The sequence below is a fragment of the Aquarana catesbeiana genome, linkage group LG12 (genome assembly GCF_042186555.1).
Source record: "Aquarana catesbeiana isolate 2022-GZ linkage group LG12, ASM4218655v1, whole genome shotgun sequence".
Taxonomy (NCBI): Eukaryota; Metazoa; Chordata; class Amphibia; order Anura; family Ranidae; genus Aquarana; species Aquarana catesbeiana.
This window is the reverse complement of record NC_133335.1, coordinates 148,662,041-148,675,026: the sequence shown is the minus strand read 5'-3', so window position 1 is coordinate 148,675,026 and position 12,986 is coordinate 148,662,041. Positions and strand designations below refer to the sequence as shown.

At 42.1% G+C, this 12,986-nt stretch overlaps 1 protein-coding gene across 6 annotated transcripts in view; it reads left to right on the top strand.

Annotated features, from left to right (window-relative positions):
- ATP6V0A1 (ATPase H+ transporting V0 subunit a1) overlaps positions 1 to 12,986 on the top strand; it is a 201,225-nt gene that overhangs the window by 30,353 nt on the left and 157,886 nt on the right. For all 6 annotated transcript variants that reach the window (XM_073608392.1, XM_073608391.1, XM_073608393.1 and 3 more), the window contains exons 2-3: positions 2,774 to 2,916; positions 8,830 to 8,908. In XM_073608392.1, the coding sequence (XP_073464493.1) occupies positions 2,800 to 2,916; positions 8,830 to 8,908 (196 nt within the window). In that variant the 5' untranslated portion in view covers positions 2,774 to 2,799. The remainder of the gene's footprint in view (positions 1 to 2,773; positions 2,917 to 8,829; positions 8,909 to 12,986) is intronic.

The following is a 12,986-nucleotide window of genomic DNA, read 5'->3' as shown; positions in this document are numbered from 1 at the left end:
TTGTGTTGTGGTACAAGTAGCAATGCACATTACATACAATGGTGTGCTTTGGTAACATTCATTCCAAATGGAACCCCAGTACATTGAGATATATGCTGATTTTTCAATCCACTGACCCTTGTCGCATCTAATTTTTTCTAACGCAAACAATTACCGTAAACTTTGGTAATTGTGCCACTTTAGAATCTTCCAATCTTCCCATTACACTCAAGCTCAGAAGAGGGGGCAGATCTTTGAGCCACCAAATATGTTGGCAGTTATGTATTGTCTCCTTGTAAGCAAATATCAGTATTAACTCTCAGACCTTTTGTGTGGTGCTCCCATTGAACCTTGTGCATGAAAACCTTTAAATCTGACTTCCCTGCTTTTGGGACACCTCACTTTTATTGAGAGGAGCCTTACCAGAGCAACTGTAACTATCTGATTGAGCTACTTATGGTGTTAATCCAGTGCCTTGTTTTACTTGTTTGCATACAGTGGGGACGGAAAGTATTCAGACCCCCTTAAATTTTTCACTCTGTTATATTGCAGCCATTTGCTAAAATTATTTAAGTTTATTTTTTTTCTCATTAATGTACACACAGCACCCCATATTGACAGAAAAACACAGAATTTCTGACATTTTTGCAGATTTATTAAAGAAGAAAAACTGAAATATCACATGGTCCTAAGTATTCAGACCCTTTGCTATGACACTCATATATTTAACTCAGGTCCATTTCTTCTGATCATCCTTGAGATGTTTCTACACCTTCATTTGAGTCCAGCTGTGTTTGATTATACTGATTGGACTTGATTAGGAAAGCCACTCACCTGTCTATATAAGACCTTACAGCTCACAGTGCATGTCAGAGCAAATGAGAATCATGAGGTCAAAGGAACTGCCTGAAAAGCTCAGAGACAGAATTGTGGCAAGGCACAGATCTGGCCAAGGTTACAAAAAATGTCTGCTGCAATTAAGGTTCCTAAGAGCACAGTGGCCTCCATAATCCTTAAATGGAAGATGTTTGGGACGACCAGAACCCTTCCTAGAGCTGGCCGTCTGGCCAAACAGAGCTATCGGGGGAGAAGAGCCTTGGTGAGAGAGGTAAAGAAGAACCCAAAGATCACTGTGGCTGAGCTCCAGAGATACAGTCGGGAGATGGGGGAAAGTTGTAGAAAGTCAACCATCACTGCAGCCCTCCACCAGTCGGGGCTTTATGGCAGAGTGGCCCGACGGAAGCCTCTCCTCAGTGCAAGACACATGAAAGCCCGCATGGAGTTTGCTAAAAAAACACCTGAAGGACTCCAAGATGGTGAGAAATAAGATTCTCTGGTCTGATGAGACAAAGATAGAACTTTTTGGCCTTGATTCTAAGCGGTATGTGTGGAGAAGACCAGGTACAGCTCATCACCTGTCCAATACAGTCCCAACAGTGAAGCATGGTGGTGACAGCATCATGCTGTGGGGGTGTTTTTTGGGGACAGGACGACTGGTTGCAATCGAGGGAAAGATGAATGCGGCCAAGTACAGGGATATCCTGGACAAAAACACTTTTCCGGAGTGCTCAGGACCTCAGACTGGGCCGAAGGTTTACCTTCCAACAAGACAATGACCCTAAGCACACAGCTAAAATGACGAAAGAGTGGCTTCACAACAACTCCGTGACTGTTCTTGAATGGCCCAGCCAGAGCCCTGACTTAAACCCAATTGAGCATCTCTGGAGAGACCTAAAAATGTCTGTCCACCAACGTTTACCATCCAACCTGACAGAACTGGAGAGGATCTGCAAGGAAGAATGGCAGAGGATCCCCAAACCCAGGTGTGAAAAACGTGTTGCATCTTTCCCAAAAAGACTCATGGCTGTATTAGATCAAAAGGGTGCTTCTACTAAATACTGAGCAAAGGGTCTGAATATTTAGGACCATGTGATATTTCAGCTTTTCTTTTTTAATTAATCTCCAAAAAAGTCAACAATTCTGTGTGTTTTTCTGTCAATACGGGGTGCTGTGTGTACATTAATGTGGAAAAAAAATGAACTTAAATGATTTTAGCAAATGGCTGCAATATAACAAAGAGTGAAAAATTTAAGGGGGTCTGAATACTTTCCTTCCCCACTGTATCAGCTGATGACACGGGTGTTTGCAGATTATCTGTCTATTGCATTTGCATTGCATTCTCTGTCTAGGAATTGTTACACCAAGGCAAGGCCATACATGGGTCGAATTTCGGAATAATTTTCTTTCGAAAATCTTATCTAAGAATTTTCGTTTGTATTTCGCACCATTAGTGGGCTGCAGCAACAGCCGATTTTCTAATCTATGATGGGAGAGTCGTGCAAGAAATGTAATTGAAAAAGAAATGCGCATGTGCAAGAAAAGAAAATTCCCAGAAAGAAAAGAAGATTCCCAGCCACGAAAATTCTTTTCTGTAGCAACATGAGGTGAAATTGAAGACTTGGTTGGTCGAATTTCGAAATCAATGGTGGCACCATCAGATCACAAAACGCACAAATTTTCAGATTTTCAAAAGAAAATTCTTTAAAAACTCGACCATGTATGGCCAGCCCAAGTCAGTCAGTATTTAGATTGTGCTCGGATGTTTGTGCACCATTTTTCATTTATGGTTATACAAGGGCCGCCGCTTTTCACGTATAAGTAGGGAAACAACAAGCAAGGGTCAATTTTTTTAGTTATGTAAGGAAACCTTTTTTTTTTTTTTTTTTTTTGACCTGCATCCTAATACTGTGTTAGAGAAACTTGCATAGTCATATGTAAATTGTTTCCTTTCTAGGATAAGCAGCAGACAAATCTGTAAAGATGGGGGAACTTTTCAGGAGTGAAGAAATGACGCTGGCGCAGCTTTTTCTCCAGTCTGAAGCTGCCTACTGTTGTGTCAGTGAACTGGGCGAGCTGGGAAAAGTGCAGTTCCGAGATGTAAGTATTTTTTAATCAGTCTGTATAATAGGAAAAAAAAACGTATAATGTACATAACAATTGCTTTGCCTGCACTCCTTTTATTCTGCCCATTACAGGCTGACTTGTCTTCTTCAAAAAAGGAACAGCTCTCAATAGGCACTTGATGCATCACACTACTTTGGAATATGGAAAGCAAAAACATTTCCTGTTACAGTGATGAGAGATTAACCACTTAAGCCCCGGACCATTTGGCTGCCCAAAGACCAGAGCACTTTTTGCGATTCAGCACTGCGTCGCTTTAACTGACAGTTGCGTGGTCGTGGGATGTGGCTCCCAAACAAAATTGACATCCTTTTTTCCCCACAAATGGAGCTTTCTTTTGGCGGTATTTGATCACCTCTGTGTTTTTTTTTTTTATTTTTTTGCGCTATAAACAAGACAATAGTGACAATTTTGAAAAAAAACGCATTATTTTTAACTTTTTGCTATAAAATCCCCAAAAAATATAAAAAAATTTTTTTTCCTCGGTTTAGGCCGAAACGTATTCGTCTACATATTTTTGGTAAAAAAAAAAAAAAAATCGCAATAAGCGTTTATTGATTGGTTTGCACACAAGTTATAGCTTCTACAAAATAGGGGATAGTTGTATGGCATTTTTATTAATATATATATATTTTTTTTTTACTAGTAATGGCGGCGATCAGCGATTTTTTTAAAAAATTTTTTTAATTTTTTTTTTTTTTTTTTTTATCATGACTTCGACAATATGGCGGACAAATCGGACACTTTTGGCGTGATTTTGGAACCATTCACATTTATACAGCGATCAGTGCAATTAAAAATGCATTGATTACTGTGTAAATGTGACTGGCAGTGATGGGGTTAACCACAAGGTGGCTCTGTAGGGGTTAAGTGTGTCCTAGGGAGTGATTCTAACTGTAGGGGGGATGGGCTATGTGTTGCACGACACTGATCACCGCTCTCGATTTACAGGAAGCTGTGATCAGTGTCAGTCACTAGGCAGAATAGGGAAATGCTTGTTTACATCAGCATTTCCCTGTCCTTCCCCTCCGTGAGACGATAGCGGGTATTCCCGCAGACATCGAGTCCGCGGGACCCGGAATCACAGTCATGGAGGTCGCGGCGGGTGTGCGCGTCTGCAAACCTCTTCTTAAAGGGCAACGTAGAGGTACGTTAATCTGCCTGCACGTGCCCTTCTGGCGACGTATATCGGCGTGAGCCGGTCGGCAAGCGGTTAAATTGTGTTTACAGTCGTTTGTGCTGGCTAGGAGGATTATCCTAAATGAAAAAATAATCCTTGTAGGAAACAAAGTATTTTTCATGCAATAAATGTCAACAGGCTGTTTGTGAACTTCTAGTGTTACCAAACCCTCAACAGTAAAATCAGTCTGTATATGCAGTAAAACATGCTTGTTATACTCACTGTGGAACCTAAGGTGTTAATCCTCTACATTGTGTAAAATGGCTGTTTGATCCTGTATGCACAGATCCTCCTCCTCTTCCACTGACTCCAGAACAGGTCCAGATAAGACAGAGTTACTGGAGTCAGGCTGCACATGCTTTTTCTTGGGAGAGTCCATGTGATCAGCACAGGGCCAGTCAGCACTGTCCAGACAGAGGGTCAGGGGTTCTGCATCCTCATAGAACAGCCAGTGCAGTATGAAAACTCCTCCTACAAGCTTTAACCAGGCACTCCTAGAAATCCCAAGACGGCTATATACTGCTGATGAGAAAAGGTATTTAGCAGTTTATAATTACTCAAATAATTTCATTTCCAGGTTCTGTGTACTGTGGTAGACCGGATATAGTGAATACAGGGTCCTGGGTTTAGTAACACTTTAAAACCTGAGTTTAAAATAAAAAAGATATATATATAATTTCAATAGTTTCATCATATTTCCTTAAAATTCTGTGTACATATACAGTATCTCACAAAAGTGATTACACCCCTCACATTTTTAAAAAAATATTTTATTATATCTTTTCATGTGACAACACACATTGTAAAGTAGTGAGTGCTTGTATAACAGTGTAAATTTGATGTCCCTTCAAAATAACTCAATACACAGCCATTAATGTCTAAACCGCTGGCAACAAAAGTGAGTACACCCCTAAGTGAAAATACACTCACTACTTTACATTGTAGCAAAGTTTCATTTCTTCAGTGTTGTCACATGAAAAGATATAATAAAATATTTACAAAAATGTGAGGGTGTACTCACTTTTGTAAGATACTGTATATAGCTCCCATCTGTCCCTGATTTTGAGGGACTGTCCCTGATTTGAAACAGTCTCTCTGTCCCTCTTTCCTCTTCTTTTCTTCCTAATTTTGGTCTGATCTATATAGTTGTATATAAAATGCACCCATATTCTTTCCCAGTGCTAAACCATTCATCCAAATTCTAAACTTCTGTATTTGTAAATTTCAAAGCCAGTATAAAGGAATAGTAGTGGTAAAAAAAAAGCACTTGTGGGTTTCACCAATAATATTTTTTTGTATAACTCTCCATTAAGGGGGTGTGGGTTCTATGCCTGCATACTTTTATTGATAGGTGTCCCTCGTTCCCATCTGAAAATGTTGGGATAGTCCCCATAAGCACCTTAGAATAGAATCATTCCTGAGATCCCCATCTACAATAATTTTCTTTATGCTTGTGTCTACAATTCATTTTGCTCTCACTTTATCTCCCTTTTGTAACATGCTATTCATATTCACTCAGAGCAGAGACTACAAGTGTAAAGCAGTGTATACATGCTCATTTTTTTTTTCCGTTCAACCAGTTGACAGATCCCCTACAACAAGACAACAATGTGTGATCTCTCCCACTGAGCTTGTATGTAGACAGGGGGGACTTCCCCAGTCAGAATACACCGATCAGCACTTGCAGCCATTGGCTAAAAGCACTGATTGAATACTGGTTTTCCAGCAAGACCTTCAACAGAAGTCGGACATTAAACTGGCTTCTGTTGAACAGACAGCGGTAAACATGTATCGAAAGTCAGCCAATTCTTGCTGAACCAGCTGACTTTCGGTACCATGTGTGGGTTTAAGTAAAAAAAAGTGATAATCAGACTGCATAATAAAAGTCAACACCATGTAGTGGCAGGGTACCTCTCTGGAAAGGTTCCTGAGGATGTGCTCTTTCACTTTGGCTTGGACAGAACAGCAATACAGTGGGGTCGTGGCAGGGAACCATGGGTTATGTAGTCTTGCAATCAGCAGGAAGCTGGTCAGGAATATATATTTCACTGATATCAGTAAAAGTAACATTCAATGCTTTCAGTTAAAAAAATTGACAGTTACTTACCGGTAACTGTTTTTCTGGGATATCTTCCAGGACGGCACACCTGAGAGATGAGAGGCTCCTCCCTACAGGAAACACAATCAATCGACAGCTGTTTTAAGTCCCCACCCTTCCCCTTGATCCTCAGTTTGTAGAGAAGTAACTCCTAAACCTGGTTCACAAGGGAAATTATTCCTCATAGGCACTCACCTTCTAGTGTTCTACAATTTTCCCTCCTCCAACGGGCGGGAAGTAGGCCTGCCGTCCTGGAAGATATCCCAGAAAAACAGTTACCGGTAAGTAACTGTCAATTTTCTCTAGTCATCTTCCAGGACGGCACACCTGAGAGGATAATCAAGTACCTCAGGCCTACCTTAGGGTGGGACCACTGCAAGACTCTTGGCGAACCTCGGTTCTGCAGTGAGTTTTACCTCCACTCCATATGCTTGATGAAGGTATCTTAGCTGGATCATGCGGCTGATCTGCAGGTCTGCTCCACCGATGTCCCTGCCTTCTGCGCTTCAGGTGCAGGATCTAGGTGGAGTGGGCTCTTAAAGATGGAATCAGAAAACATGTTAAACTTGTAGGTTATCAATGTTGCCTGTCACAAATCTAACAACCATGGCCTATTGTGCCTGTAGGTGCAACTTAGAACCCCTAAAGATTAATCAGAGACCTGTGTTGTAAGACAAGGACACTACATTGATCACTAAGAGGGCCTGTCTTAACACTACCCTGTTCAGGGAATTAAAACTGCAAAAAAAGGTGGGCCCCTAACAGACAACCTTTTTTTGTTCATTTTTATCTTTACGTCAGCAAAGACTAAAGGGAAGCCTACTTGAAGGGTAATAGATTAACAGAAGCTTGATCCCTGGGTTTAAGACATGCCCAGTCTGTGGCTTTACTTATGCCTGAGTGCCTACTTTAGGAGAATAAAGTCCATAGCAGGAGTAGAACACTCATACTGCTACATCTAGTTCTGCTAGAAGGGCGAGATGAAGGCCATGCACTGAGCCGTAACCTATTCGGTCGGGTTTACATCTTTATACTTCATCTTCAGGCCATAATACTCCTCTGAACAGAACTTCCAAAGTTCTTACTAAACAGGGTGATTCTTTATCGCCTTCCTCCAGTGTCCCATAACCCTACTGGGCTTCAACCCTAGGAAATGGTTCCGGTATCCCTGAATGTAAGGGGCTGAGGCTTTCTGACATGTGACATCTGCAGCCAGAACTCCTGGCCCTTCCACGGAAAAGAGGGCTGAAATACAAAAGGTGATACATGCATTATTAATATCACAAATTAAAAAAGATCATAGATTGTGGACACAGCACAACAGAATTAGACAGAAAGGACACAAGCATAGACAATAATGTGTATCCGAGAGTGGCTAGCTAAACCAACATATCAAGTATGGGAGAGACCCAAATCTGAACTTCAATGTAGACAAACAGTCCTCACAGTCTGGTTTTCTGGTGTGCGGCCAATATGTAAAAACATTAAGACACCAGCAAACTCTAAATGCTGCGTGTTTCTGAAGTGCAGCTAGCTAGGTCATAACTGATATAAATACAGAAAGGACGGGAACCCTCTTTACGGTGGTGTTTTACTGATGTACAGCCAAACAAGGCCATAAATATAAGACAGAAAGACCCAAACTTCTATGTTGCGTATTTCTGAAGAACCACCAAATACAGTTATAAGATCAATATGGCACACAAGACAATATCTTTTCTGTTATGCAGTTCTGTAGTGCATTCGCATAGAACCAACACAGAAAGGACACAAGCAACCTGCAGCATGTGTTTTTCTGAAGTGCAGTAAGGTAAGGCAATCTGAAGCAGAAAGCACCAACAAGCTTCAATGTTGAGTATTTCTGCTGTGCAGCAACATAAAAACAGACAGCCTTCCCAGCTGCGATCTTTCTGGTGTACTGCAAAGTAAGGCAATAACTCCATGATGTCTATTCCTGTTGTGTAGCAAAACCTAACCCAGAAGGGACAGATAAGCTTAGCGCTCCCACACTTGTGCGACCCAACTTGCAACCGCAAAAACGCAAGAAAAAAGTCATACATTATGGCTTCCAATGGGTACCATTCGTGTCTGTGCAACTCCAGGTCGCAGTGCCTCCAAGCAGTCCCTGCTTTCTGGATCCACAGACCTCAAGATTACACAGGTCGCAGGGAACTTGCAATTTTCAGGTTGAATAAACGAGGGGTCCCCAAAGCTGTATCTCCCTGGAGGAGTGCATACAAACGGTTTCGCTGTGTAGGGAGAAACACAATCAAACCGGTAACTGTTTTTCTGGGATATCTTCCAGGACGGCAGGCCTACTTCCCGCCCGTTGGAGGAGGGAAAATTGTAGAACACTAGAAGGTGAGTGCCTATGAGGAATGATTTCCCTTGTGAACCAGGTTTAGGAGTTACTTCTCTACAAACTGAGGATCAAGGGGAAGGGTGGGGACTTAAAACAGCTGTTGATTGATTGTGTTTCCTGTAGGGAGGAGCCTCTCATCTCTCAGGTGTGCCATCCTGGAAGATGACAAGAGAAAGTCATTTATATTTATTTATTAACTTTAAGATCTGTTTTCTACATGCAATTTTTAAAAATTTTTTTTTTTTGCAGTTGAATCCTGATGTCAATGTTTTCCAAAGGAAGTTTGTCAATGAAGTTAGAAGATGCGAAGAAATGGATCGAAAATTACGTAAGTTTTAGATCTGTTAGTTGTCTCTTCCCTTGTATGGAGGGAACCACTCTAACCACCTAATCGCCCTTCTTTAGTGGCAGTAAGACCCCATTCACATGGAGCGCAGACATGGGTCTCCCATGCAGGGCCATCCTTTACTGGCAAGGGTATGCATAGTTGTTGCGTGCATCCCTGTGCGGGTGTTCCATTAATTTTTATTGGGACATGCAGCTGCATGGAAACAGCTGCTGGTTCCTAATACAACATGCTGATATGGATCCCTGAACGCATACAGGGTGAGGACCTGCAGCCACCCACATGTTATATGAAGACACAGCGGCTGTGCCCATGAAGTGGTGTGTCCCTATAGAAATGATTGGGATGCCGACACAGGAATACATCGCCTTTCTGGTGAAAGACAGCCCTGCATGAGAGACGCATGTCTGCTCCTTGTGTCAGTGGGCCCTAATAGCGTACTCTGCTCTTGTACTTACAAAATTCTCTGGCACATAGCCTTAGTAAACAATATGGAGCACATATCAACTTTTAAAATCTGATACCTGTGCCAGAAATAGATTAAATAAGCTTCTCTTTATTGCCTTGTAAGACTCAACAAAGTTGTTATTAAACTGTTTTATTTAGCAGATGCAGATGTCAAAACAGGCACTGCACCACTCTGGCTTTGTGCCGATGACTTTTAAGGAGACCCTGTTGCTAGACCATTCATTTTAACAATATTATTACCATAAAATAATTTGTGCATTTAACATATTTTATGCATGTTAGTTACCTGTAAAAAAACACACTTGTGTAGACATCTAAATGCTCTGAGACTGTAGCTGGGAGCATTTGTGGGATGTGCTTAAAAAAACAAGTCTGATACATGGAGGCCCCACCTCGCAACTTACAGGACTTAAAGGATCTGCTAGTGATAGCTTGGTACCTTTTAAGAGGTCTAGTCTATGCCTTTGGTCATTTTTAGGTGGGTAGTCATGTTAGACAGAATAATTCGGTTGGTTGCAGACTGGCTGGTGAGTTGAGCTGGGGATTTTCTTTGGTTTTGCGGGTAGTCATGTTATGGTGGGTGGTCATAATGTTGTTGCTGATCAGTGTAAAACTGGACAGGCTCAATGAACCACTTGGTCTTTTTTTATACTGTCACTCTTTTATGTTTCTGTCTTGTATGTGATGTCAGCAGCCCCAGTAGACTCTGAGCTGTCGCTCAAGTGACACTCCATGCTATTCACCTACGACCCTTCCCAGGTAGATGCAAAAAAGATTATTCAGGGAGGTGAAGATAGGGGTGGAGAGGCTGCCAGCACAGATGAAAATAACACACTTGCTGAAGAGGCCATGACATGTAAGAGAGGAGTGGGGGTTTGCTGGGCATTTAAAAAGGTAGAGGGTGCAGTGCTGGGAAATCCACTAGTAATTTTTTTCCTAGCATGTTCTAAACACCTTTCAAGTGAATAAATCCTTATTTATGGAAAGGGAAAACACTGTAAGCATGCACTTAAATGCTTAATTCTTCTGCTTCTATACCTGTAATTATTTAGCTTAGTGACAGGATCACTTTGAAGTGTATAGAAACCCTAAGGGCCCGATTCACATCATGATTAGCACAGAAATGCGCTGTGCATTTCTGTGCAATTCACATGCGATCCTGGTGCAGTGCAATTTCACTCCATTAATTTGAAAGGGCTGAAGTTACACCTGACCGCACCAAAATTAGTGCATGCATTACCTTCTAAAATGCACAGCAGCCGGGTCACATGATACTACTGCACGCAAACGCTGCAGATTACAAGCGCACGACCCGAAAAAAGCAAAAAAAAAGTCCTCTCGGCGAAAGGCTCCCGCCGTCTGCCAGCTCTTAAGTAACTGAAGGCCGGGCCACCCAATGTTAATTGGTGACACCGCCCCCTTGTGATGTCATCGATCCAGCATGCCCTTGGCCGACAACGTCACAAGGACAAGGGGGCCTTAGTTATTTAAGAACTATCAGACGGCAGAGCTTGTCAGACGGTGGGAGCAGATCTTCTTCCTTTTTTTTTTTTTTTGAGGGGTCGGCGGCGGGCATTGTGATTAATGATGGATCTTTTTTAAAGGATTGTTTAAAAACCGCCTACTGTCATTTTTTAGGCTGCTTTTACACTGAGGCGCTTTACAGGCACTATAGCGCTAAAAATAGCGCCTGTAAAGCGCCTCTCCTGTCACTCCAGTGTGAAAGCCCGGCGCGCTGGCAGGACACCTAAAAAAAGTCCTGCAAGCTGCATCTTTGAGGAGCTATACACCGCTCCTAAAGTGCCTCTGCCCATTGAAATCACTGGGCGGCGCAGCCGAAGAGCCAGCGCTTTGCGGGCGCATTTAACCCTTTTTCACCCGTTAGGGGTTCAAAGCGACACACTAGCGCCCGAAAAGTGCTGCAAAAGCAACGGTAAAGCGCTGCTAAAAATAGCAGCGCTTTACCTCCAACGCCCCAGTGTGAAAGTAGCCTTACACATTTTTTTAGGTGAATGAGTAGGGGTAGCAGACAGGGTTGTGGGGAAGAGGCCCTTGTCCCCATCGACCTTATTCTTCTTCTTTTTTTTTTTTTTTTTTTTTTTTTTTTACATTCCACTGACAGCTGATGACTTATCGAAAGTCAAGGATGCGGCGGCAGCCTGCAATTTAACAACCATGAGAGTAACTGGTTAAGGACGCCGGAAGCTGCCGGCTCCTTAACAACCAGCTATTTACAGCCTAAATTACTACAGATTTTCACTAATAAAATACTGCATGACTTCATAAAATAACTCATGCGATATTTTAGTAGCGTTTTTTAAGTGACTGTCAAAAAACTTTTTGAAAAATGCTGTGCAGTATCTTACACAGTTGCATAGTTAGTCTGATTGAAAAAAGATACAAGTTCATCCAGTTCAACCAACTGATGTGGTAAGATACCGCTTTGTGGATGGAGCTCAGTGTCATCAACAAGCACTTTTCAGGCTTCTCACAAGAAAAAAAAATACAATTTACACATGCCAATGCTGTCTTTGCATAGCTTTTGTAAAAAAAAATTGAATTGAATTATTTCTGTTAGTAAGAGCAATGTAGTTTATTTTCAATGTGATAATTCCGTTAAGCCCCCACTTTGCTCTTTCTCCCCTCCTGGCCCATCAGGATGTCTGGCTGCCGCCTGTGATGCCTCCAGTGCTCTGTGAGTGACAGCAAGGAACACGCTAAGATTTTTCTGCCTCCATTGAGCATATGAATTCATTGCTGTCACTATTGATGTGCAGGCACTCTCCACAACTTTAGGGATTGGAAGCTTCACAGGCAGCAGCTGGACACTTGGTGACATCAGGCAAATTTACATAAAGCCTCTGACACTTTTAACAGTTAAGGGGCGGCATCAGTGAATTCTAATTTCAAACATTTTTATGTATATGAGCAGCCTGAAAAATTTTACCAGATTACATTGTCCCCCTAAGCTAATGGGGACAGGCACAAAGGTGAAATTACCTGGGGTTTCTAGTCTAGTCCAGTGCCGATTTACTTAGGCTACTTTCACATTGAGGCACTTTTCAGGCGTTCTAGCGCCTCTTAAGCCTCCCTAGTGTAAAACCCCAAGTGCTTTCACACTGGGGCTGTGCGCTTGCAGGAAGGGAAAAAAAGTCCTGCAAGCAGTATTTTTGGGGCGGTGAGGGAGCGGTGTATACACTGCTCCCAAAACGCCCTGCCCATTGAAATGAATGGGCAGCGCTGCCGAAGCACCTGTAAAGCACTTCAGCAGCGCTGCAACACGGGCGCTTTTAACCCTTTCTTCGGCCGCTAGCGAGGGTTAAAAGTGCTCCGCTAGTTGCCGAAAAGCGCCACTAAAAAAACAAAGCGCTGCTAGAACTAGCGGCGCTTTACCGCCAACGCAACCCACCCCAGTGTGAAAGTACCCATAATTCTACATCTGCAATCTGAATCTGGAAAGAATTAAGTTATATTTACACCTAGAAATTACTTGTATATAAATTTAGGTTTAAACTAGAGATTTGTAAAAAGTACCTCCTTTTAAATATGTACTATATTACCAGTATGCTTTTATATTTTAAAAATATTTAAA